Raw genomic sequence first — 27,743 nt, 5'->3', positions numbered from 1 at the left:
AACCAGGCATTAGAATAATCTGAAACTTTTTAGTTTCAGGATTTTTAGGATACAAATGCAGTTTCAAGAAAACACTCAATTATGTGAGTTATCCATTAAATTAAGCCTGTCACAGTTTATAAAGGATTACTGAACGTTTAGCTACAACATCTTGCCTTCTTCAGAATTTTGGAGAGTCTAAGAAATTCTGGTGAAGAAAACGGTACTTTATGCAGACTTTCAAAGTTTTAATTCTTTACACCTTCTGACTCAGAAGAAAATACAAACCATTCAAAATTGTTGCAAAAGGGAGCAAATCCTGCAGCTGAGCTGGCCTGTGCCTAAGCTTGCCCCAGCCAGCAATAGGAAGCCATGGGAGACCAGGTTGCCGAAAAACCACAAATCTTGATGCTCCCCAGGTAGCCTGCCAAACCACTGGGGAGACTGCCGTGGAGCTCTGCCCAGCTTTCATTGGGACTTCATAGATGCGGAAATGTCTCTGACACATATTTCCATTCCAGCAAATTCAGAAGAAAATGGTTTTGTTGGCACTTTTCCCAACCAGCTCAAGCTGTCTGCATGTCTGCAGGACACGTTATAGACCACTGCAAGCCAAGAGCACAAGCGAAGCAGGGTGCCTTTACACAGATGGTGCTGATGGGCACAAGCAACCCAGGTGCGGTTTCAGTGCTCTGTGGCCACCTCGGCAGCACCCTGTGTCCCAGCAAACAGGCATTGCCTCTTGTACCCTGCTCTGCACCAGGGGTGACTGGTCCTGAGCCAAAAAGCAGTACCAAACACCTGCATGCACCTACTCATAGACCCGTTTCAACTAATGCAATGGAAAAATTACAGAAATGTAACTGACTGGCAGGGAGGCATGAGTTAATGTTGACAAGCAATTTGCTATGTTCTTCATGAAATAAATTTTCATAGAAGCCCTTGGGAGAATGTGAGTATTCAGCCCCCATCATAGCCTAAGCATGGGCTTTGGGGACAGCCCTGGCCTGAAGGGAAAAGGACGCTGCCACGCTGCACCATGGCCATGGCCACTGATGCCTGCGTGCTCCTCTCTGTTTTAGGTCACTAGTACTTGCGGCAGTGAAATCCTAGACAGAAATCCGGGCACACACGGGGTCTGAGAAGTAGGTTAGCCTCCTCGAGCACACAGCCCAGCTGTGCATGGTCAAGAGTCATTTATTATTTACCAGGGGCCTGATGCAGGCTGCTTGCAGTTTTCTTACCAACTGCCAAATGTCCAGAAAAATTAGGAATCAAAATCCTCTTCTACCTGGACAAGGTTCCAGGCTGCAGGACAGCCACACTCTGTAGCAGCCTGGGGAAAGCACAGGGGGTCGGAGGGAGGAGTGACCTGAAGCTCATGTATTAATCACACAGCACTGATCCATATTGACCCTTCCCAGCTGTAAATCCCTTCAGGCAGGACACCTTTTTTGCCTAGCTCTCATATGTATCCTCAGCCATTCCAGTGACCTTTGGGCTCTCTCACAGTACAAAACAACACATTCATTACTCAACACGGGAGGTGGCAAGCATGTAAGTCTTTCTAGGGTGGCTGCCACCTTTATATTCAGCTAACAGATGTCTCAGTCACTGGTGCCCTGCCTGCTGAGCCCTAAAGGCTCCATACCAAGTTTTCAGTGCATTGCCTGGCAGAAGCAGCTGCCCACCCAACTCTCCCCAGTGCAAGGTGAGGAAAGCTGCCAGGACCCTCTCCTCCCTCCAGCCTGCCAAGGAAACAGCACAGAACACAGCAAAACAGAGAGCAGGGTTTATTTATATTGAACGTATTAACTGAGCAATTCACCAGGTGCCAAGATTTCAAGATTAAAAATACCCTGCTCTCATTGACATGTGAGGTGCAGACAGCACTGCTGCAAACCCATGCCATTGCTCAGCAATCACCGTGAGGTGTGGGAGCTGAGGTGTTTCTCCTCCGCCCATCACTGCTGCAATGATGCGACTACATCAGTGCAACGCTGTTTGCTTCTGGGCCTTGTGCCTGGCTATGACACAGCATCAGCACAGCAATGATGCTTATCTTCTGTCTCTCTGCAGCTCCATTTTACAAGCACTCCAGCACCTCCCGGCTGAGCTCGCTGTTTAGTATGATAGTCGTTCCTGTGTTCACAGCTCTTTACCTTCAAACCCTGCGCACTGCTTTCCTGGTGATTCTTTGCTAACAGCGATCTAGCTTCTCTTGCTTAATCTGGCAGCAAAGCCACAGAGCTTTGTCTGTGACATGACAGCGATTCTCATGGCAGCAGAAGGAGATGCCACAAACTCAGCATCATTTGCTGCATGCAGGAGGAGGGGCTGGCTGTTCAGACACAAGGCTGTGGCTTTCACTCCCTTACAACTATTGTTTGCATTACGGTACGGGCAACACGAAAAATATGTAAGCTAGTGACAAGCACAATTTGAACAAATTGCCTATTTTGTTGAGGTTTTAAAATCAGCTTGGCTCAGCTCTTGTGAAACATGTCCATATTTTCATACACTCCAAAGGTACAAGGCCAGCAGAGACAAGCAGCATCTGCATCAACCTGCTGGCTGATGAGCCCGATCCCTGTTGCCGTCCTCAGTTCTGCAGTGGGCTCTGCACAGCCATAAGCGAAGTCAAATTCCCTTGGTCAGTAAATCATTCTGCTCTGTGTTATTTGTAAATATGATCCAAATGTTAGCTTCAAATGGTAGAGCAGGAACAATTGCAAAGAAATTTAAAATTAGCCTTTCTTTAATTCATCTACCCCACTCAGAGCTACAGGTATTTAAAAATATCACAAACAACAAAATTCAAATACATTTTTTTACACATACAGTTCTCAATCTGCTTCTAGACCTACTGAAAAACAAAGTAACACAAGAAATAAAACTGCCATCTTCTGATTTAATATTTAATAAACAAATATTAAGTTGGTGCAGCATGTCAAAATACAATGCAGCACAAGTTATAGCAAACCACACACTTCTCTACAGTATTGACATCCCTGGTACTGCACTGCAGGCACCTTCCAGAGAAAACCACACCTCTATCAGACAAGATGGAGCATAAGGAAAAAAGAAATCTGCCTGTATCTGTTCCAGCTATCTGAAAAGATTCAAAGAGAATTCAAGAGCAGCGTTTTCATCAAATAGCAGCATCTGTCCAGACTTCAATTCTGATATATGCTATCACATTTTTCATTTTCTTCCATGAAAGGAATATCTACGTATTACATCTCCAACTCCATATCAAGTAAATAACATATTTTTAATTATTTACAATTTGATTTATAATTTAGCTACAATGAACTTTATACAGCATACCCAGCATACGTGTCTAAGTGCCGCTGCATCTGTGGATTTGGGCTTCTACGATTGCTGCATTGCAGCCATGGCCAACTGAAATAGTCTGTGCAATACACTTAGCCCCAGATTTTCCAGGCCTAAAGGAGTACAAAACACTCAACAGTGATTTCATCCTTTGCATAATTCTAAGGACTTACTAGAATATACCATTGTCCTTACATTTCCAGAGCAACAAGGGCTGTGTTCTCTAAAATCCAAGTTAGTCAATGGCCCTGAAGATGACTAAGGATTTTATGCTAAATAGCCATTTGAAAACAGTTTAATTTCCAAATCCACCTGTATTTCTGGTTCTCTACATACAAATGTGTGTCATTTAGAAGACATCAGATTAAGCAACACAACAGACAAAAGAAGGCATTAGGCTACATTATCACAGTTTCAGCGAAGGCATTCATTTGTCCTTTTTTTAGCATTTGAGAGGAAGAATTTTTTGTTGTGAAGGCTTTAAAAAGGTTACTAAGAGTTAGAAAATACACAGCATCCCCAATTTAGAGGGAAGGTTCAAAAGCCACAGGCTGAAGATTGTGTTCTCCTTGATCATGCAAATCTCCACAAGAACATAACTTGCAAGGGAGAAGTTTCTCAAAGGTAAATGTCCCACTGGCAGATAAGGGAGGGAGACACTCAGAGCTCCTCTGTGCTTCTCTGCATTCCTCCTTGCAGAGTTATTTGCCATAATACACAATAGATTTTAAAAATATTTCTTTTGTGGATATATTTGGTTGTCTATTGTCAGATCTGTTCAGATTCAGAGCCAGTTGAGATACAATATAGTTAAATTATCCTTTTTTAGCAAAGTACTTACAAGTAAGTAACATTTTTTAACTTAATGGCAAAGGAAGAAAGACATCCTTCCCAAGAGGAATGCTTAGTTAAAATACTTTCATAAGGATCAAAGAGCTGTAAATGGGATTTCATGAAGTACTGTCTGCTTGTAGAAGATCTGCTTTTAATCAGCACCATCCTTCCTTTAGAATTTCACGTCTAGGTTACCCTCAATAGGAAGTAATTTTTAGCTAGGTATCATTTCCGATTCATCACTAATGGAGAATCCTGCTTTTAAGGTTCTTTTCTTAACAAATGCACTCCAGTAGATGGCAATTCATTTAGGAGGATTATGCTGATGGTAGTAATGCTCTACCTTGGTCTGTAGCCAATATATTCATTCATCTTTATTCATTTAAAAGATCTGATGTTCTTTTGTTTCCCCTTTGGAGACCTGACTTTCTATTCAGCTAGTAATTTCACTCCTTAATCACACAGTCTAAAAAGGCTACTCCTACAGCTACAAACTCCATGGGGATGTCTTCACTGTAAATGTCATCTTTGCTTTGTGTTTAGAAGGGAAGCACAACAAACATCTTATTGATGACAATATTCATTGCCATCAGCAGGGGTTTCACCTAAGTATGGGCTCGCTGCACTGTGTGTTGTTATAGCCGTCTCTTGGGTTGCACACAGGTTACGTCAATTAGAGCCAATCTCAAAATCTCAACAAGGCATAGACAGGAAAGGTTAAAATTGGAAAAAAATAACAGCAATTTACAGCATGGCTGGCTGCTGCATGCCACTGAACTAAAGATGAGTTTTATCTAAGTTGTAGTTAGAAACCTGCATCACGTTACTAGGACACACGAGCCTTGGTACCACTCAGTCGAAATCTGCCTAAGACCATAAGGAAACCCTTTTCTGACACAGGAGGTGGGTGCAAGGGAAGCAGAACAGCAGAAAATGTCCTTGAATATGATGTTAGCAATGCTAATTCACAATCGACTAACGCAGTGGATACAGATGTGTATAGTTTGCATTTGGACACTTTTTGCTGTTGTGTTGTCTCATGTATCTACTTCCCCTGCAATACATAGTAAGTTGCGACACTTGCTGCTCCATCTCCCGTGGTATTGGCACCAGCCCACGAACAACCCTTCCACAGTCTCCCAGCTCTGAGCACCATGTGGTCCCTTAGGCAGTCACATGCAAGGTGGACAAGGGTGATCAGCTTTACTTAAGAGATTTTACATTGAGCATAGATTTTCCTGAAATCAGCGGGGACATTTATTAGTTGGAGACATTTATTACATACCTAAGCAAGAGCTGAGGCCTTAACCTCTTCAGGGCATGCACTACAAATAGAAACTTTGTATTGTGACAAGTGTATCAAGGGACAAGCAAAAGTAATCCCCAAGTATCTCTGTCCCAAGGGACAATGCCATCAACTTTACATGTAGCAAGATCAGAAACCTGCAAATTATTTTGCTGCTTATCTCTGTTCCATCTTTCTCATCCCTTCAAAAGCAGCAAGAATTTTCTTCCAACTCTCACAGTGTCCAAGTGCCTCACAAGCCAGTGGACTCTCCTGGCTCCCGCAAAGGAAAATGAAACTTCTCCCTTTTACTGTGTGTATAAACTTGCTTATGAAATAAATGGCAGCAAAGCAGAAAACAGACCCTGATCTCTTGTCAGGAAAGTGGTTCATTGGCAGTAGTCACTCTTGGCACTCGTAAGAAGGAGATTCAGACCTGCTGAATACCCACCTCACCCCATCAGTTATCTTCCCACACAGCCAGTGTCCCCTTTCCAAACCAGTCCAGCTTCCAGCAAAATTCAGCTCAGTTCCCCATGGTGGCATCAGCTATGATGCTGAACACCCTGATGCCCTACTGAGGGCACTGACTGACAAACTTGCTGTGGCACTTAAATGAATCACTGCCCCAAACCCTTCTTTCTGTCCCTCTGCCAAAAGCTTCAATCTCCATAGAAATGTCCCCAGAAGAACCTACTCTGAATGTAGTTCAAGACACCAGATGGAATTGGCTTAAACATTGTGGCCACTTTTTCTCCTGTAGAAAAAGGAAAGGAAAAGATTTCACACAGAATCATAGAAATGGTGATTAGAAGTCCAACAACTTCCAATGAAGCAGCTAAAGCATCTCCAGAGCTGTCCAGTCCAGTGGAATATGCAATGTGAACTCACAAATGTTCACTGACAGACAAGTTAACTGTGAGGGGCCAAGTCTACTAAACAGCTACAGGTGGAAAAATGTAACTTTAAGTGTTAAGCAAATACTTCAGAATAAGAAGGGGTCCCAGGCCTTGGTGTTTTAAAGCAAGGCAAAAAGTGCTGTTTAAATCAGTCCAAGTCTTGCACCAATAAGAAAATAACAATGTGAGACATTGTTCCCATGCCCAGCACTCAGTAGGCTTTTCAAACACTTTTGACAAGTCACACACCAATCTTTGCGTAGCTTCATACTGTTAAGCAAAGGTGGGTGGAAAAAAAAGCATGGCATGGGGTGATATGGAAGAGATTCACACCTAGATACAAGGACTTTGATTCCCCATTCCTGGAACTCATCATGCCTTGCATCTGTAGGACATGTAACCCCTGATGCCCAAAAAGTGAATTAGCTGGTGGCTGGCAGCTCTTGCACTGTCTCATACCAGAACACTTCACGTTACCCCAGCACTTTGCTCAGGCCAAACAGAAGGTTTCCCATCTTGATGCTCAGTAGTTAGCTTGAGACCAAAGTCTCACACAGCAAAAGTCCAAACAAATACATTTTTTCCTCCTTCAGAGTATTCTGCCATGTTCTAGTGAAGCCTACTTATTTCTCAGCTCTCTTCAAATCAATCATTTCAAAACGCTACAACTAAAATTATTCTTTGTGCCCACTCCTCTGAATTTCTCCAGTCTCTCTTCATTTTTCTGCATCTGCTTCTTTTTCTCAGCTTGTGCCAACTCTTCTTTTTACTTCCTAAGCTCAATAGTGAGATCCTTCCTCTGTAACACCACATTTTTGAGCTCTGTCTCCCCATGCCTTACAGTCTGCCAGCTCAGGACCAGCAGCTCCTTCCCCCACTCATATGCCAACCCTTGGACCATTCCCAGGAACATTATTGCCTTTTCTAAAAGATCTGGGCACCATTTGCCTCTCCCATGTCTACCCTTGCATTTGCTTTGTTGACTAGCTATTCTCCCTTTGCTCAGTAGAGTTGTCTTCACACCTCCTCTTCATTGAGCTCACACCAATTATGTTTCAATAGTTGCAATCGCTGCTGGATCAAACGAGTCCTCTAACAGACATTTTACATGCCATATGCTTTTTACTAAAATGTGCTCTGTATATACTGTAACTTTGAGTTCATCTGGGCTGAGGCCTTGCTGAAAAGTGCCAAGCACTACCAAGATACACAGGCCCAAATAATTTACAACAGATCTTTCACTGTCATCATCCCCATTGATTCCCTATAATACACTGCACAAGAGGAATATAATAGCTATGTTAAAAGCAATGGGTGGGGAGACATACCCTGGAAAATCTGGTCTGCATGAGAGCATGCCTGCACAACCAAAGCACAAAAGATTGCCACCTCACGCAGAAAAACACCTCAGCAATGGATGTGGTGGCTGACTGTTCTACACAGCCTAAGAAATATGCTCCCACAGATGCATTCTTGGCCATCCTTACATTATGCAAACCCTGCTCCATCCCCAGCTAACACTTCTGATCAGGGGACTGAGATCCCCCCAAGGACTTCAATGCATTGCACAGGATGTAACCAAAGTGCTTACACTTACACTGGTTCAGTGCATCTCTATTTTACATCACCTGGAGACTGGTCTAGTGCTTCAAAAAGAGGTCCTTCCCACAGTAATTACAGTGAAATGGGCCCAGTTTCTCCAGTCTGACTCACAACTGAATGGTACTTTACACTGGAGCTGGTGTTCAGCTAACAACAGCAAGCCTGCAGCCTGCATGGGATTCATAAAGGGCATCAGGAGAGTCACAAACAGGATAAATTGCAAGAACCATGAATTTTCAGGGGCTGAAATGAAAAAAAAACAAACAGCAGGTGCAGGGAGATGCTTGGTGCCAAAGCGTGCCTGTCTGCAACAGTGTCTGTGTTGTCCTGGATACTTCCAGGAGAAAGGGGAGACGTGAAGGCAGGAATAAAGCTGTTTAAGAAGAAAGGAGTGGGGGGGCTATCGGTCAGGCACTACCGATAGTTTGAAGGGGCCAGAAGGTGAGGCATGTTCAGATGAAGCACAAGAAGGCAGTTATGTCTACGTGCACCAAGGGGAGTAACCCAGAAAGAACACCAGACTTCTCTTCCCAAGAGTGATATTTACTCCCACACTGATCAGGGCTGAAACCAGCCTATGTCTCTTCCTTCACAAAGTTCCTGATGTGGCAGACCTGACCCCACAGGGATGTTTTGGTCAGGTACTGACCAGTGGCTGTTCTTGTGTGCTCAGTGATGACTCCTGGACCCATGCAAGGAAGACAGGCTTGCTACAGGAAAATCCACAGCAAAGCAGCAGTGCACAGGACACTGAAAAATTAGTTCCTTGCTATTCTAAAGAGCAGGAGTGTGTGCGAGGGGGGAAATTTTAAACACAATAACAAATGACATTTTTTATGATTTCACCATTGCTGTTGTTGTCGCATCATTTCACAGAGCTATCACATTTCCTCAAAGCCCAGAAGGCTTGAAGCTCCAATGTATTTCCTTAGTGGTAGGATGAAACATCTGATTTACCATACTGGAACAGGGCTTTTAAAAGACACATGCAGGCAAATCCAGTGGGGTCTTGTGGGACAGGCAGCTCATACAAGGTATAACACAGTGTCTGACTTGCTTTTGCTAGAGGAGAAGGGCTAGAAGTGTAAAACATTAAAATAGAAAAAGGCAGTCCAAGTCTGATGCCTGCCAACTTCACTAATGTTAATTTATGCCTTTGATTGGGTCACAAAACTCAACACTAGCATTAATGAATATTCATTTATAGAAGCTTCAACACATCCCATTTCAAAGAGAGCAGGCTGAGGTTTGGTCTTTCTTTTTCCCAGCAATCCTCTCACCAGCACAAAGAATGAAATTTGTGAGAAGTGAAGAAATTAAAACAAACTGTTGATTGCAAGGCAAGCACTCATAATTCTTCCAGTTTCTTCTTTTATTCCAAATTGGAGAGGAAACAACTAGCTATGGGTGGGAACCTGTTACACTCCAGCTGCTAATGAAGGTCAAGCCCTTCACAAAGCACCTGATACTCACCCAGCAAGCAGCCAGCCCCCCCCCCCCCCGCCAGTCCAGGGGTACCCTGAGTAACTGCAAGTCATATGACACACTGAGGACCAATGTGGAAAGAGCCACCACCCAAAAAGCCACTGCAACACCCAGGCGCAGTCATGACCACCACGCACTACTGCCTGTTGATAGTGGAAAACTGTAAAAATGCACCATTTTGGCTTTAGAATGAGGCTGTTCCCCTCCTGACAAAACATGCTGGCTAAAGGATTTTGTTTTAACGTAATGTGAAAGCTTTGAGATGTTTCCAGGCCTTGTAACACTGGCTCAAATAATGCTTTTAACCATCAGGTTTGCTCATGAAGTTGCCACACCCACCAGTCAGCCCACTCCACAGCTACTGAAACTTGCCCTTTTTCCCGGCACCCTGATGGTGCCAGCTTTCCTGGGAAAGCTCCACAAGCCCAAGCCTCTTCGAGCTCACCCTGCTTCCTCACTCATCTCCACCCCACAACAGGAGTGATCCCATCACCCACTGATCGGCCCCCCCAAGAAGAAAGCAGGCACCAGCCCACAGACAGACACTATCTCTGGAGAAAATCTCTTTGTGACCTAACTCTGGGGGAGATTTCCCCTGAAGCCCCTCTCCCCACCAGCTCTGGCAATTCTTTATCCCCAGCCCTGTCGATCCAGTGTATCTAAGGGAAACAATATACCAAATCAGAGGATTTCAGATCCTTTATTTCTGGCATGGAAAGCACTCTCTATTGTAGTCCTGCTCGGGGATAAAAGCATCTAGCAGGAGACAGGCACAGATAGGAAGAGGATGGTTATGATTAACTCTTTGACTTCTGATCCCCACCATGTCTGATGTATTAATAGCGCGTAGAGATGTTGGTGCTGGCATCATGGCGCTCTTTGATTTTCTACGCTTCCCCCCGCCATCCCTCCGCACCCCCAGCCCACCCTGGCCCGCCGCACCCTGCCCCCGCTGCCGGGGGGGCTGCGCTGCCCCTGCCCGCTGCCGGGGGGTGGTGGCGGGGGCACGTTGTACTGCGGATCGTCCCCTCCCTCTTTTGTTCTGCCTCGCCAGGCGGACGAGCCTCCCCGGGCCCTGCTCCTCGGGAGAGCGGCACCGCCGACTCCGACCCCCGGCCTGCCAGCGCCCGGGGCAAGCCTCCCTCCGGCCCTCCCCGCCGCGACCCACCGCCGCCGGCCCCAAGCTGGCGAGACAGCACGCAACGCTGAGCCCCGGCTGTGCGGAGAGGGAGGAAAGCGAAAAAATAAAAAAAAAAAAAAAACATAAAATCAAATCACTCCCAGCCCGGAGCTCCAGCAGGAGGAGGAAAGGACACCGGCGCCCGCACCCATCCAGCCCCGGGGAAGCTCGGCCGCAGCCCCGCAGCCGGCCGGGCTCCCGCCGCCATCCGCCGGGCACGGAGCGGCCGCTGCGCTCCCGCCTCACGCCCTTCCCCACCCCGCTAACAAAGGAGCGAGGGCAGCGGCTCGCTGCGTGCAGGGATCGGCTTACCGTTATGTGAGGGATGCTCTTCTTGCCCTGGTAAGACATGTCGGCTCTCGCTAGCGCCGGGCGCACGCAACACACCCCGAGAAGCAAGCCGAGCCCGACTGAACAATATCGGTGGTAATACGAGGAACACTAATTCGGAGTCCGGTTGGGTGATGGGGTGGGGCGGGGGCTACCCGGCAGAGCTGTGTAATGGAAGCAAAGTTTCCTCGCCCAGAAGGGGAAGAGGAGCCAGGCAAACCAGTCACCTTTTTTCCCGGCTGCAATAAAACAGGGACGCAGCTCCCGAGGGGGTCGGCGAGCGCTGCCTCTCCCGGCGGCAGCAGCGCCCTCCCGGCTGCAGGTCGGAGCAGGATTCGCTCAGCTCAACCCAGGAAGCGTTTCCTTCCCTCCTGTCCCCCACCCCTACCCCCCAGCCCCCCTTCCCAGTCTATCAATCCAGCTGGAGCCTCCCTTTCTCCTGCATCGGCGCTGGGAAACGCCGCCCCCCAGCTCCGCCGCCGCCCCGCTCGCAAGCTGAGGTGACCGGCGGGGTCCCACGCGTTGGCTCCCGCAAGGTGAAGACCCTGGGGTGGGTCCTACTGCGCAGCACATGGCAATGGCACTGCCTTCTCTGTCCCCATGGCACTGACCCCGATGGCACTGCCTTCCTGTGTCCCCATGGCAGTGCCTTAATGTGTCCCCATGGCACTGCCCCTGATGGCACTGCCCTGCTCTGACCCCACGGCACCGCCTGCTCTGTCCCCAATGGCACTGACCTCAATGGCACTCCCTGCTCTGTCCCACCAATGGCTGTGACCCCAACAGCACTGCCCTGCTTTGCCCTCCTCACTGTCCTAGTGGCACTCCCTGTCCCCACTCAACTGGAGGAGAGGAAATGTGGCTAATTGAAACCCTTCCATTTTTTCTGACTCACAGAGTGCCTCCCTCCGCCCACGGTGTTTGATTAAGGCTGCATGCAACAACTGAAGGAAGGGTAAAAGGCACTGCAAAGTGGTGCCTAAGTTAATCCCCCAAACAACAAAGAGCTAGTGGGTTTTAACACACCTATCCCTGCAACGCATACAGAAGTGCAATGCATTTCCTACCCAGGCCACATCTCTGACACGTCTCCCTCCCTCCTTGCAAAAAGGTCCAGCCACCACTGTACAGGGGTGAGGCACGTGGTTGCTGCTTACAGTGCACCTTTGTAAACCAGTGACCAAATCTTGCCTACTTCACTCATCCTCACTGCCCTCTTCGCCCAAGTCCAATCCAGAGCCAGACAACTTTGGAAGCACAGTATGATCTGGAGGGCTAACAGGCAATGTGGTTGCTAGCCTGAGTCTCGGGCTGAACTAGGCAGCAGCGAAGAAGAGGAAGAGGCATCATGGATGTCCCAGAAGATGGGGGGCATTCAGGATGTGCTGTGCCCTCCCGCCGCCCCAGGGTGCTGAAGGAAAGGACAAGGGTTCAGGTGAGCAGGGAAAGAGATGACTGCACTGCAGCTGGCAGCCTCTGAAGGCAACCTGAGGTCGTTGCAGTGAAGCGGCACCATCGCAGGCGCAATGTCCCACCAAGCCCTGCCTGCTTGCTCCAGTGTCACACCACAGTGGGCACCCACTGGTCTACACAGGAGGCCTCATATCACCTGCACCAAGACCGCAGAACAGAGAGGACCCACACCCCATTGATGCCCACATTGAAGAGTAAGAGGAAAGAGAGGAAACTGTCGGTTTAGCCTATGGAAAGAGCAGAGCATGGACAGGCCATAGAGCCTGCAGGCTGGGTGCTAAGAGAAAGGGTACATCTGTGTAGGAACATGACTGCAAGGCCACATTTCTTTCTAAAGGAGAAATCAATGATAGCTACAGTTCCCAGGAGGGCCAGCCTCCCAGGTCTGCCTGCAGCCTGCGTGCCACAGACAGAATGGAGAAGCACAGATGGCAGGGGCTGGCCAGGCTCACCGGCCACACTTTTTCCTTAAGTCTACAATATGAGCCCAGGTTGCAACACCAGAGGTGGGGAAACCCCGGGCAAACGTTTCAGTAGATCCTCCTGCCTTAGGCTCTACCTGTCGAGAAGACAATGAAGGCACACGGGGAGCGGTGGAGAATCGGGGGCAGAGCCGGGGTCTGTGCCTGGGACAGGCTCCGCGGAGTTACCCGGCGAGCCCGGAAGTGCAGCGGCGGCCGCTTTGTTCCGGGGGGCGGCGGGAGGCGCCGCGGGGCTCGGGCTGCCCTCCAGCACACCCGGCAGCGGCAGCGTTTTCCCAGCAGGACGGGAAACGGAGAAAACTCATCACTATCACAAATGAAAACAATTTCTGGGGTCGTGCCCCCTGCCCCCACTAAGCTCAGACAAGCGAGTTTAGGGGTCAGCTGGGCTCTTCCTATAGCACCACCGTGCCGGAGAGGAGGGGTCCGTGCCCCCCCGACCTCCCGTGCCGAAACTCCCCCGCGAAGGCGCCCCCGTCTCCCCGCTCCGGCGAGCGGGGCTCTGCGGCACGGCTCGGCTCGGCTCGCCCGGCGAGCGGGGGCGGCGGCTCCCGCCCCCCGGCCCGGGGCCCCGCTCACCTGCCCATTGTCCTGGCCCTGCAGCATCTCTTTCCCCGCGGGGTATCTGATCTCCACGCCCGGGGTCTTGTCCTCCCGGTCTCCCGGGGAGCTGATGACGGAGCCGGAGACCTCGCTGATGTCGCTGGCTGTCTCGCTGTAGTTGTCCCCTCCGTCCAGCATGTCGTGCCGGCTGCCGCTCCGCGGAGTCCGAGACCCCTTCTTCCCCACGCTGTAGGCGTCGAAGTCGATGGTTTTGTTCTCATAGGCCCCCTCCACGGAGGCGAACATCCCCCCGTATTTCTGCCGCGGTGTCTGGGCTGTCGTACCCGGCCTAGCTAGATACACAGGCAGGTCATCTTCTTTATTCCAGTTCCTCTTTCTCTCAGCCATTCTCGCTGTCCGGATCTCTCCCTCTCTCTCTCTCTCTCTGCCTCCCACTTCTCTGCACCTTCTACTACCGGGATAGGCTGTTAGTGACCATAAAAATGAATGGATGGATGCAGCAGTGGCGAAGCTGGGTTGGCTGGTGGGATCTTTCCCTTAGGGAGATGCAAGCGTTAACCTCCCTCCCCTCCCAACCCCCCGGAGGAAAAAAAAAAAAAAAAAAAAAGGAAAATTAAAAAAAAAAAAGAGAGATGAAAAACAAGAGAGAAAGATAGAGGAAGAAATAAATCCAAGCGGGATTTAAAAATAGCCGTGTTAGTAAAGAGCACGTGAAAATAAAGTACAAAGAGCGGAGCGGAGAGGGTGGCAGAGGCAGGTGATTGGAAAGCCCTTGACGAATAGGAAGAGCAGCAGCAATTCCCAGAGCAAGGACTGCAGTGCACACGCTCCCCCGGTATAAAGAATGATCCGGGGGGCGGGAGGCAGGGGGAGGAGGGAGCCCTCTACATGCACACAGAGCCGATGCAAACAGGGTCCTTCTCGGCGGGCGGGCGCCAGTCACCTGCTGCTACGTGGCTTCAGGAGAGAGCAAAAAAAAAAAAAGAGAGAGAAAAAAAGAAAAAAAAAGAATACCCCAAATCCCCCCAGTTTCCCCGCCGAGAGAGCCGGAGGGAGTTTCTTCCACTTCGCACACTCACATTCCCCCCGCCTCCCTCCGCAGGAGGAGGCTGCGGCGGTGCCGGGCGGGGGCGCGGCCACGGCAGCCTGCGGTGCGGAGTGCGGAGTGAAGGCGGCCAACCCCGCACTGCGCCCCGCCGCTCGGGGGCGGTCGGCGACCGCAGGGGGACCGGCGAGTAGAGGAGGAGGGGTGTCCGGGGTGGGCGGTGGAAGCACAAGCAGCCCCAGGCCCCCGGGGCAGGGGGCTGGCGTGCCCTCTCACTGCCGCAGCAGCTGGTGCCCGGGGGAGTGTCGGCGGCCCCGCTCCGCCCCGCCGTCCCCGGCCACCGCCCCCCCGCCGCCTTGGGGGCGCCCGATCCCGGCGCGCAGACAGCAGGCACGGCGGCAGCAGCCGGCCCTGACACGGAAGTGATCGCGCCGAGCGCTGCCTGTGCCGTCGGCTCCACCACCGGAGACGGGGCGCCTGCGAGCGGTGGCTCCGCGGGCAGCGGTGAACAGCCGGCCCAGCACGGAGCGCCCCGAGCGCCGCCCCGCCGGGAGCCCCGCAGAGCCGGGAAGGGCGGCGCGCCCCGCGGAGCTGTCCCTTCAGCACCCCGGGCGGCATCCCCGGCCTGACTTTGGCAAACGGAGACAGCCACGGGGGCCTGAGACCGAGGGCTTCGTTTCGCTGTGAGGGATGCCGGTTCTCAAAATCAAAGAGGGTTTTTTAAAGCAGGAGGAGTGGAGAATGTGTTACCCTCAACTCTCCTCACAGACCACTTGAGAAAGTCCATCTTTACACTTCTACCTGTCTTACAATGCCTGAGATCATCCACTGAAATCACAAAACTTTGGACACTCCTACACACACAGCCAATCTCAGACAATTCTGACAGTCTTTGAATACACCAGCAGCTACATAAGGAGCATTTTCCATTGCTCTGAAATAATATATTGGAACAAACTGTTCTGAGATTGATTAAACGACTAAGCAATTTTGAAGCAGTGAATCATTCATAACACTTGTTTAGTGCTCACATACAGTGTGGTTATGACATTTGAATACAAGCCCAGCCACACAGCACTACTGTCTATGGCCCACAGGCATGCCTGGTCATCCCAGCACAAGAAAAATCACAAGCTGTATATTGATGAGGAAAAGTGAGAGGTGAAAGACAGAGGTCCATGGGATTTCATCAGAAGCAAGTCCAGATAACCATCTTTCTTATTAGCTACTACCCATGCACCAAAACCATGTAAAAGGCAGTGATGTAACATACCTGAACATTGCCAAAACAAGACAAAGGAAAACTTGGTTTTTTCCATTTGTTCCAATGCAGTGGTGCCTTCTGTCTTGAATGTCCTGGAACACTGTGTGTTGTTTGCATGAGGGCAATTAGGGAAATAGTCAAAAGTTCACTGATTATTAACACACTGATTTTAGTAGTTGCAGCATCATGACTGGCATTTCTGAGAACATATTACCCAGGATTCCACAGCTAACTTAATAAACCCTGCTACCACATTAAAACATTAATGTCACATGGAGGTTTCACTGGTGTGTGGAAAAATAAGTACACTTTGTAGGACATTGCTTTGTTGCTTCCTTAAATTCTTCTGTATCGATTTTTTGTTGTTCCTAATGGTAACATTTTATTTATTGATCATGTTGGGAAAAAAATTCAATTTGCTTCTTCACAGGACACCAAATCCTGATAGTGAAATAATCAGGTGGTACACAGACTGCTATGTGTAACCTGCATGTCTTCGTCAGTATTGCAAAAATTATTCATTTTAAGAGATATTTCTTTCCAATCAATTTGAACCTCCAGAAAATATTTCTGATGGTCCCATAATAGGTCCAATATGTTGTATGTAGTGTGTGCATCTGCAAAATGAAGACCGTCTTTTATTTAACATCCATAAAGCTAAGAAAGATGGACTCTGTTTATCCTTGGATCTAGTTAGATAATAATTGTTCAGGTTTCTATAACTGTTTTTGTTTTTGTTTTTTTTTAATGACAAATAATAATGCTATTTTTTTAATATTAAGCTAGTATATTCATCTTAATGCTAATACATGAGATTCAGAACATGTCAAATCAATGCTTTAGAATGCAGCATAAAACTTTCAAGTCAGAAATAGGTATAAAATCATATAAAAGTTTTTCTTTGTTTTTAAATGGATTTTTTGCACATTGTAGCCCTTACTGTTCTTCTCTTCACTTAGAGATAAAGCTGCAGTATTAGGTGCTACAAAAGCAGACCTAGTTGCAGCCTGATACCCTGTCACTCAGTTAGTTTACCTAAAAACATGTATGCAACTTTGGAGAAATATATTGCTTTGATATACTGTCTTGTAGACACTGCATCTCATTGTGTCTTGACACAGACTGATGAAAAGAGGACGGAATTTGATTGAAAGTGCACTCTCTTCCTACAGGACCTTAAATCTTTATACTGATATAGCATCAATGATAAAGAAATCATATTCCGAATAGACTAGATGAGAGAGAGCAGAAAACCTAGAGACATGCTTGTTTCATACAACAAAAACCTTCAACAACAGTCCAATAAGAAAGATATAATTTACTGTTTTGACTCCAGTTGTAGCTGGAACTCTTCTTGCAACAGTGTGAACATCATGAGCTGGAACAGGACTTCCCTGGTGCAGGTGCTCAGAGAATATGCAGTGTACATTTTGCACGTATTTTTGCTATTGTGTGTTCTATGACAGAATCATCAGACAAAAAAAAAAAAAAAGACACAAACAACCCAAAGGGATTGAGTGTGAGAGAGTCCCAAGTTTTCTATCTCCCAGAGAAGTGATTTGAGTTGTTAAGGTGCTGAATCAGCCTCTCTCTCTGCTCCACATGACTGTTGTATCTCTGGCTGCACTGGCCTCTTCCCCCAACAAAACCCCACCCCACAGATTGGTGATTTGGAACCATAGATCTAAAAGCCCACAAGCTGGGGAAGCCTCAGATTTTCCACTTCCTCAGTGGTGATCCAGCCCGTTCTGCTAATTCACATTAATTCTATTAAATCAGCAAAGTTGAATGGCAGCTCCTCCACCAAGAGGAGCAAGAACTCAGGCTTGTTTCCTTATCTTGTTAGAAGACCAGGTGGCCCGTTGCTCAAAATAGAGACTTTCTGGTTGCTATCCAGGGATATAGCTGTATTTGCAACTATATTTCAGAAGCTCCACCACCATTTTAGAGTTAAAAATAATTTAAATTATAAAGTTTTTAATTTAAAATATGCATACATTTAATATACAAAATTATACAAATTATACATATAACTAACATAGAAAAATACATCTTGTTAACAAGATAAAATGTCAACATATCTTACATAATTGAAGTGAGAGTTACAAATCTGTGATAATCATCAAGTAGACTTTGTGACTTCATTACAATTCTGTATCCTTCCTAATTATACTGAAAATTAATACATATGTACAGTTGATATATCTATGACAAATGTCTTAGAGTGGAAATCTTTTGCTGAAAAATTATTGAGAAGGTTATAATGGAACAGATCAAAATGAGAGTGGCCTCTTTCATGTTACTGAAGCTTATCACTTAGCTGAGACCAGTCTGACCCCCAACTATATGGTGGTCATGAGTCAATGTTTAAAATTTTTGCATATATTTACAAACACCCAACCCTCCCCAATCTAGCCAGTACATCTGGTAAATAAGTATCACACCATAAGCCCCAGCCTTTTTGTGCATTCTTTGGCACCTCTTCAAATGGATCCCAACTTGTGGCTCTAACAACTGCTCTTCATGACTTCTGCTCACCATCCCACTATTGGCTGTGCTAAGGAGTTAAATATAATACCTGCACAGCAATGGAGCTTAAAAGGCAAGATCTCCATATATTGTTCGTCCCAGATTTCTCATTAATACCTCAGGAGGTGGTGAAATATCTTTGTTCCAGTCTAACAAAAGTGTGCAGTAAGTCTTTACTCCTTATTTAATTTACATGGTTTCTTTTTCCAAGTTCCAAACAAAAGACATAAACATAATTTATAAACAAGCCATAAAAATCTGTTCATGCTGGGTCTTGTCTTACCTACTGTGAGCCATGTAATGGTTTGCTTTGAACTATTTACATATTCTTTAAAGCTTACTTGTCATTACAGGGAGCAAAATAGAAAACCACTACCACTTTGATTTTCGGGTCCTCCTTTTTCCACCTTGTTTTTTTTTTTTTTTTTTTTTTTAATTTTTTTTGTAACTCTGTACTAACAAATTGCTTTTAATTCCTAAATGATAGAATCCACTCATGTTCTAAATGCTTATTCAGCTTTTCCTAACATCTGCTTAGGATCATCAGTGAGTACATGAATTACCTCACACAGGCTTTTTTTTTTTTTGCACAGGAGTATTTTTCACCTGTTAATTACATTTTCTTGCTTTTTAAAAAAGACAAAATCACAATTCAGAGAGTAGAGAAATGTAGTTTTTCAGCATTGGTTAGGGCACACTGTGCAGTAACTTCTTACATGGGAATCTACAATTGTGTATTCATATTCCTGTGGCAAGAACCTGTGTTTCACAGAGAAACAATAATGACCAGAGATTTATGCCACAGATCCCAACAACTCCAAATCAAGGCAGATGTCCACAACTACTAATCTTTCTTTTCCTCTCCCATGTGCATAGAAAACATTGAAGTATGATGCTGAAGTATCTATCATATGTGAGCATTTCTTAAGTCAAGTAGAAGCAAGCATGAAATCTGGGTCTCAGGGAAGCCAGTGGAAATTTGCATGTCACTTCAGTGGTACAAACATTTCATCCAGCACATTTAACTTTTCTCCCCTTCTTTTTCTTTACTTGCAACTTTCTTACTTGCCAAGTAATGGTTTATGCGTGGATTACAGTGGCAGAACTTAAATTAGCTAGATTTTTAAAATCACACCCTATATAAGAAACAGAATACTCTATTTCCTAACATTTGTGCATGGACAAAAATTCCGGTCCATAATCCCATGGCTACTGATTTCTAACACAAATATGTTTGGAGCCAAAGGCACAATATATTTTAAAGAAATTCTACTAAAGCAGGAAAGAGGTTTGAACAAGTTTCTATAATCCTAAGGTCTGTTCCCCCTCTGCCTCCTTAAGGCACTAAAGGATTTCCAAAGGATTAGTGGCAAAACCCAGCATGTACATGTCCCTCCCTCTACCCCACAACCACAGTAAATTCAAATACTGAAATCCTTCATCTGCAAGTGAGAAATAACAGGTAGATTTATGAAACAGAGATCAGGGTTTCCATGTTTTAAAAGGCCACAAGGACAAACATCAGTCATGCCTTAGCAGGAGGTTTATCCTGGAAACTCTGCTGTGTATGTGAAAGATTTCCTGGCAATTGTATTATTCTGAATGTAACATGATTATCACGCTGGAGTCAATCATTATACTTCCAGCGTCTGCCATCCATAGTGGTCTGAAGAACAGAATTTGGGATTTAAAGGTTGTGCAAGGAGCTGTGGAAATACTACCAGCTGTATTTTCAATATCCCACAATGCTCTATACAGCAGAGTATATGTAAATAAGTGAACTGTCAAATACATTGTATTTTCCATGTAACATTGCCATTTTGTCTGTTTAAGGTGACAGAAAAGATTGTATTTACTTACGCAGCGCTTAGCAGCATCTTAATTTTGACTGTAAGGAATTTGGTCAAAGCAATATTGTGCATACAAAGCAATCAGAACAAAGTGCCCAATTTTGCATTTTGAGAAAGTTTAACACAAAGCAACAATACACGTGAAGTATCCTCTGGCATGTTTATCATAGATAGCACAAATAAACCAGTTAACTTCTGCTTAACAAAAGGAAGCTGAGCAGACCATAACAACTAGACAACACTTTTCACCATAAGGCAACTAGAAAATAATAGCTAGGCTCTCTGTCTCAGCTCATAATCTCACATTAAAATTTTACTTCTTTCTTACAATTATTTGAGGTAAAGTTGAGATTTCAATTTTCAATCCTCAGCCACATGAAATGCACAAACTGGTCTATCAATGTAATTAATGAACAGGCTTTTCCAATATTGGTGAGACAATTTTCATATTAGGAGGTGGCAGAACTTAAAGGAGATCAATGTGGTACAAACCACAAAGAACAAAGTATGTTCTATATTCATTATGATAATTGCTTTAAAATAAAACCAAATGGCAAAAAGCCTAAGATGTTACCAAATGGACAGGTTCATTACCAACATTTATAATTTATGGTGAGAGATCATGTATAAATACTAGGAAAGATGCATGATGTTTTGGTTCAACATTTAATTCAAAAGTAAGAAATACGGTTTAATTGCCTGAGTGTTGTAGAAATGATGTATGTTTTCACATGGATAGTATGCAAATGTATAGAAACTTACACATATGCCATCGCTTTATTTTAAGGACTTGTAGTTAAGCTTCAAGTGTTACCATGCCAACATGTCATCTTGTTACTAATCATAATCTAGAAATGCACATTACATTAATCTGATTTGGGATTCCACAGTTTATTATCCTGCAGCCTTCTTTCAAAGGAGATCTGTAATTACCGGGCGACTAAGCATTATAAAGACAGCACATTCTAGCAGTTAGCTCCACATTTAAAAAAAAGGAATGCAAGTAATAAAACAGTTGTCAAAACTGAGAATGTATTATGTTGTAAGGGGTAGTTTGAGAGAACAGTAGCCATGGCTGCTCCCATTCAGGACAACACAAGTATTGTCACTGACTTCAACAGTGCCCTGTGCAAGCCTTTAGTTAAAGAAGGAATGGGTATATCCATATGATCCCTTACACACAGGTCTTGTTCCTGCATTCACATCTCCCTGCCTTCACAAATGGAAACTCAGATATGAATACCATGGGTTATGGGGGCATAAATCTGCATTGTGCAGTGTGGTTGCAAAATGTGTTTGCATCAGTTGTACTATTACCAACCAGTGTGCACAAAAACACCTATTTCAGGAAGAGCATGTATCTGAAAGTTAAATTCAGTGCAGCCTATTCATATGGTTGAAATAATCAATCCAGAGTATTAGGACACAGTGCTTTGATGTTCCAAGTGCCTCACAGTGCACATGAAGTACATTCTCAATTCCTACTTACCCTTGTAAAAATGCAGTTCTGTCCCATTTACTAAACAGTTTGTACCCTCAAGTACCACATCCTCAGAAATACTAAACATCCTAACTCAGATCAAAGGCAACGCTCAAAGCTATATGAGGCTGAAGATGTTACATTCCCACACAAGCAGACCCATGAAGACTGAGATCTGTGCTTAAATTTATCATTCCTTTAAAATGCAAATACTGACATCCCAAGAAACAAAACTCAAACCACACATTGGGTTGGCTCGCACGGCCACTACAGGAAGTGGCTAAAATGTGGCAGATAGTAACTCAGGGCAACTTCTCAGTTTTTCCCATAATGAAGCATCTGTGGTCACCATCAGGTCAAAGCACTTTTCATCATTCTTCAGAGCAGCATTGCTTCATCTGTGTGACATTCTTCCCTGGATAAGATAAAGGAGGAAAACAAACAAACAAAAACAAAACAAGACACAAGCATAAGATAAGTATCTGGATTTCCACAATTTAAGAAATTGCTTTTTATTCATTTAAGGCCAAAATAAAGCATTTGGGAAGAAGCATGCCTAGGTGCTTCCTCACAAACATAAAATAATGGCAGTGCAAAGAAAACACGTTGTAGAAATGGAACTGTTCAAAAAACATTGAGACATTCTCCCATGATTTACTGATGTTTACACATTCCACACTGTTCCTTTTTGCCACTCCATCTTGTAAGCAAATTCCTGTTATTCGTTTATCAATATGGGAATAAACACTCCCTGTCATCTTCCCAACACTGTTTCATAATCCCCTTGGCAGGGATCCACAGAAGTAGTCTCATGGATAAACTTCATCCCAGGCATGACAGTCATCACAAATCCAACCTTCCAAGTCCTATTTCTATGCCTCTTCCCAGCGAAATGCTCATCATTTGAATTCTTCCTCAGATATGACGTTTCAAAGCCTGCAAAATATTGTGTCCGGTCTTGCAAGTTCCACTGAGGCTACCACTTTTACTGTTAAATATCACCGTTGCAGTGCCTGCACTCTTAATGCTGGTTAAAACTTGATGTCTACTGGAGAAACATACATCTTGGTTCATGAAGAGTATAGAAAATGACAATAACATACAAAATTTTTTTTAATGGCATATTGTAATTATAATTACAATAACCACCTGGTTATAGTAATTAACTGTCGTTACTAAAACAGATCCCATTCACTGACACGCCCTCAAAAAAGAAAAATTAAAAACTGGGAAAGAAGAGAGCCTTTATGGCTGGTCCTTTAGGATGGAAAGGTTTTTCCAAGCGTGAAGAACAGAACTGGAAAAAAATCCTGCAGACTGAGGCAGAATAAGGAAGGTGAGGCCGTTATTTTTGGAGAAGCAGCTAGATGGGAAATTGTGGAACATAAAACCAGTGAGCTATGCAAAAATCAGTTACTGAGCCAGAAGAGTGCCAATTGGGCAGGACCACATCTAGGAGTCCTAGTGATGAGAGGCATTTAGAGCCCTTGCATACTCCCTAGTTCAGATCTCCACCTTGGATCAGAAGGTGGCGAATGTTCAGACTTCCTTTGATTCAAAACAACACCAGAAGCTTTCTGCAGCCTTATTAAGACATTATACACTATCACTCTCTCTGCTGAAGGTGGATCCAAACTAAACTGGTTTTGGAATTTCTTGTCTTTCCATGGTCTACTAGAGCTCCGGGCTGTACTGCAAATAAATAAAGTCCATTGCAGTTCATTCTTGTCTCCAGGCAAAGAAAGGGAAGACTACTAGAGTCTTCATAGATCATCTTCTTTTTTGATCGGTGTTTTGTAGCCTAAGTGAAATCAAAACAAGACCAAACAGAACACATTTGCAGCCTTTGCCATCCATATTCACACTTAATTCATTCAATTTTTTTTTTTTTCATTTTATTGACTACATCTTTTGCTATCCACTAATTTAAATTTAAACTGAGTTCTCCAGTTTTCCAAAGTCAAGGATAAAGAATATTTGCCAAGCACACATTGCTAGACCAGGGAGCATTTACAAACGTAAAAGTCATTATTTGCATTGTGTTTCCTTCTATTTTTATTATGTTTTCTTGAAATGTTATCCATCAGTTATATTTCTCTTGGTTTTTGTCAGACACTTCACTTTCCCTTTCACATTCCTTTCATCGTCTTTGTCTGTCCTTCCTCCTTTTTAAATGACATTATTTCTCCTTCCTTTTATTCTCTGCTCCAAGTCTTCTTGAAACTTCGTGCTTCTTGCAGTCTTTATGTCCCTGACATATTTATCCTTCATCTTTCTCTTATTCTTTTTCTTCACACCATTTATTTAAATAAGCAGTATGACAACATAAACCACAACTGAACAATTTTGTAATTACTCTAGTCAAGGAGGAAGTCTGTTTTGTGAGATGCTCAAGAAAAATAAAGAAGGTCTTCATGATGTCACCAAGAATTTCCAGTGCTTGAGCAAAACTGCAGAGGTGCAGTTTCCAACCATGCGTCACGGTGATTAAAAACCTGCTGAGTCTTTATCATCAATGAACCTAAGAGTTTCAGCATGGGTATTTCTGATGCTCAGAAATTTGATGGCCTCCCATTCTTTGTTAGGGCTAAAGCACATGCTTGAGCAATGATGCAGTGGCCAGGCTCATGTTCCTTCACCTCACAAGCAAAATTAATTTCAGTCACCAACACAAAGAACTGCTAATGCACAAGGTCATTAAACAAAACTGATTTCTTCATTACATTGGAGTCTTAAAGGGAACCTTGCAACATAAAAGTGATGACTGTGCACTGCTCTCTGCATCAGGACTGCATCATTTGCAACATAATGAGGATCAGCAATCCATTTTCATGCACTCATTTGGTGTTCTCCACTCCTTTACCACCTCTGTGAGCCACCAGCATTTATTAGAAGAAATAGCTCCCAATCCTCCTCATCTATCCTTGTTCATCATGTGCTAAGTATCAGGAAACTATAAGATCATAGGAAGGAAACTCAGAAGGTCATTTAGATCAACATATTCACAGCAGAGTCAGTTATGAAATCACACGAGTTTGCTCAGGGCTTAGTCAAACCTTGAAAACCTTCTGGGATGGAGAATGCACAGGCTCCTTGGGCAGCCTGTCCCACTGCTTAGCTGTCCTCTTGGGGAAAATGCTTTTTCTATATCCAGTCTGAACCTCCCTTGCTTCAGCTTATGCCCACTGTGACTAATCCCCCTACCATGCACCACTGCAAAGAGCCCAGCTCAGTCTTCTCAATTACTTCATCCGAAGAAGAGAAGGCTCTGGGGAGACCTTATTGCAGACTTTCAGTACTTAAAATGAGCTTATAAGAAAGATGGGAACAGGCTTTTTAGAATGGTGTGTTATGACAGGACAAGGGCTAATGGTTTTAAACTAGAAGAGGGGAGATTCAGGTTAGACATGAGGAAGAATTTTTTTTACAATGACGGTGGTAAAGTGCAAGAACAGGTTGCCCAGAGAGGTGGTGGTGGTCCCATCTCTGGAGACACTCAAGGCCAGGCTGGACAGGGCTCTGAGCAACTTGATCTAGTTTAAGATGTTGCTGCTTATTGCAAGGGGGTTGGACTACATGACCTTTGAAGGTACCTTTCAACCCAAACTATTCTATGATTCTATAATTGTAGGTGCATGAAGACTGTTGTGAGGTTTCTTCAAAGCTGGCTCTTCTCCAGGGCCAACCAGTCAAGGTCCCTTGACATCTCCTCACAGCACAAGTGGTCTACCCCATCAAGCATCTAAACTAACATTTTTAAGGAAGCTCAGAGAGCACCAGTACTGCCAGGCAATGGCATCACTATCGCCTGGCCAGCTCAGCTTGTTCAGAGACAGCTGATACAAAGAACAGAATGATAGAAATGACACTGAATGGTCTGCACAAGCTCATCCACCTCAGCTCACACTGGTGGAACAGAACTCATGCTGACCAACCACACCTCCTCCTAAAGAGAGCTGCCTTGTTCAACTCCTCCACTTCAGTCAGGTCCTTGGAGAGCAGAGCTCTGTGCCTACTGCCAGGGTATATGGCCTCTGTCCCTTGTAAAGCACAGAGTAGAAGCCACCCTGTTTCCCTTAGGAAGGTACAGCAGGAAAAAGCTTTGCAAAAAATTTGCAAAGTGTGCAAAGTCCAAAAGAAATGAGCCAATATAGACTTTAAAGACAAACAACAGCAGGAACGGAAGGAAAAAACAAACAAACAAATAAAACCTAAACCAAACCAATCCCCTCCCCCCGCAACCAAAATAACAAAATGAAAAATAAAAACAAAACAAAAACCCCAAACCACCACCACCAAAAACCCCAAACAACTGCAGGACTGTACACATTCCTAAGATCTCTACAGCATCTTCAGAGAGTCCCTTTTTGAACTGATGAAAGCACACATAAGATTTTAAGTTAAATAGTTCCATCCAAGCTAAACACGGAAAAAGGAGGATGTTATTCTGATCCTCTGAAAGAGGACACGATATATGGTGTAAAAACATACCATAATAATATCTGCTAACTTTCCAAGTAGCTGAGGTAGGTTTATGTAGTGGACCATCACACGTTTCCAACTACTTCACTCTGAATAACCTCAGTCAATACATACAGGGAACATTTCATCAATACACACAGCATCAAAGATCTGAAGCCACCAGTACACAGTGGGTGCTCTACACTTCAACGCTGATAAGCAGAGTGAGCACAACATATTTCCATTGTTTTGTAGCAGTAGAGGTATTTAAAATCATGAAAGTGTAAAATTCAATAAATTAATACAATTTCTTTGTACCCAGCAAGGAAATACATATTTCTGCTATTGTGAACAAATATTTGAAGAAGATACTATGCCACACCTGCAAAGAGTTTCTGCTGTAAAATATAAAGGAATTACTCTACTGTGTCTCTGCCCTTATCGAGGGTCACATATTACCCTTTCTTTAGTATCACTGAAGTGCCACTGGCCTCTACCACTACTCTGGACCTACAGTACCACAAATGAGAGAAAATGTCAGGCATGAAGGCTTGTGCTGTTCTTTAGTATTTGCTAATGAAGTTACAGATATTTTACTTGCTCTAACTAAAATAATCATGAACATCCAGTCATACTATACTTTCTATTAATTACAGAAAATCAAATGTGTCTGTGGCACACACACACTTCAGTAGAAAGTTATCTACCATAAACTATTTTGTGTGTGTGTTATAGTACCTTACTTTAAAATATAAACATATTTATTTCATGTTTGTTTGTTTGTTTTATTACTTGCAAACAGAAAAACTGGCAAAAATTAAAGTGATTACAAGAAAGGAAATGTTGCACAGCTGCATTTTACCATAATACACATGGGATCCCTAAGCCATTTGGTAAGAAATGCTGTATAACCAAGAACATACTGATCTTTGCAAAAACATTTGATTTCTGTATTTCAGAAACATAAAATCAAATAGTATTCATTGTAGTCTTCTGATTCACAGATTGCTGCTCATAAAATTCATTTCTAATTGATGGATTCACATTGGAGCTCCAGAGGTGTGAATCTCATTAAACTCTGAATGAAGAGGTATTGATCCCAATTATAAACAAAGGCCAACAAATCTTGCCTGTATCTCAGAGGAAAGGAAAAGCCACACCAATTGCAACCCAGGAAAAAAACAAAACAAAAGAAAACAAACACACACGCACAAAAACCCACAACAAAAAAGCCACAACAACCACCAAACAAACAAAAATCAAAACCAACAAAAACCCCACACAAACAAACAAAAAAACAAAACCAAAACCAACCAAACAGAAAACCCTAACCAACCATGGATGTTGAAAACCATGAATAAATGATATTCTCTTCTGTTAGAAAATTAAATTATGTTGTTCTACATTTTTGTGATTAATAAAGACATTAAATACTAAATAGCGTTACATTTATAGATCTTATTCCACATTATTGCTCTGGCTTTATGCCAATTTCTCTATTATGAAGCTAATGATGTAACTGGTAAAATGAATTCATGCAGTGATGAAGGAAGTTTGTTTTAATCATACTCGATGCAAAATACATTAGTTTCATTAATAGTTGAATATGGTCAATATACAATGTACAAGCAATGCCGCTCTTTAACATTATGGAACTCTTCAGAA

General features: G+C 44.4%; 2 protein-coding genes across 9 annotated transcripts in view; both read right to left on the bottom strand.

Moving 5' to 3' along the window:
• CRMP1 (collapsin response mediator protein 1) overlaps nt 1-14,061 on the bottom strand; it is a 50,101-nt gene extending 36,040 nt beyond the window's left edge. Inside the window, exon 1 of one of the 2 annotated variants that reach the window (XM_065836528.2) lies at nt 13,465-14,061. In XM_065836528.2, the coding sequence (XP_065692600.1) occupies nt 13,465-13,836 (372 nt within the window). In that variant the 5' untranslated portion in view covers nt 13,837-14,061. Of the gene's footprint in view, nt 1-10,912; nt 11,291-13,464 lie in introns of those variants that run through there. The other variant, XM_065836529.2, reaches the window with a different exon arrangement.
• Nucleotides 14,062-21,791: 7,730 nt separating this feature from the next.
• The window catches only part of JAKMIP1 (janus kinase and microtubule interacting protein 1), a 230,294-nt gene continuing 224,342 nt past the window's right edge, over nt 21,792-27,743 (bottom strand). For all 7 annotated transcript variants that reach the window (XM_071808562.1, XM_065836048.2, XM_065836046.2 and 4 more), the window contains one exon: nt 21,792-22,032. The gene's annotated coding sequence lies outside the window, so the exon portion shown is untranslated. The remainder of the gene's footprint in view (nt 22,033-27,743) is intronic.

This window comes from Patagioenas fasciata, chromosome 4 (assembly GCF_037038585.1).
Source record: "Patagioenas fasciata isolate bPatFas1 chromosome 4, bPatFas1.hap1, whole genome shotgun sequence".
Classification (NCBI taxonomy): Eukaryota; Metazoa; Chordata; class Aves; order Columbiformes; family Columbidae; genus Patagioenas; species Patagioenas fasciata.
This window is presented reverse-complemented; position numbering and strand designations above follow the sequence as displayed.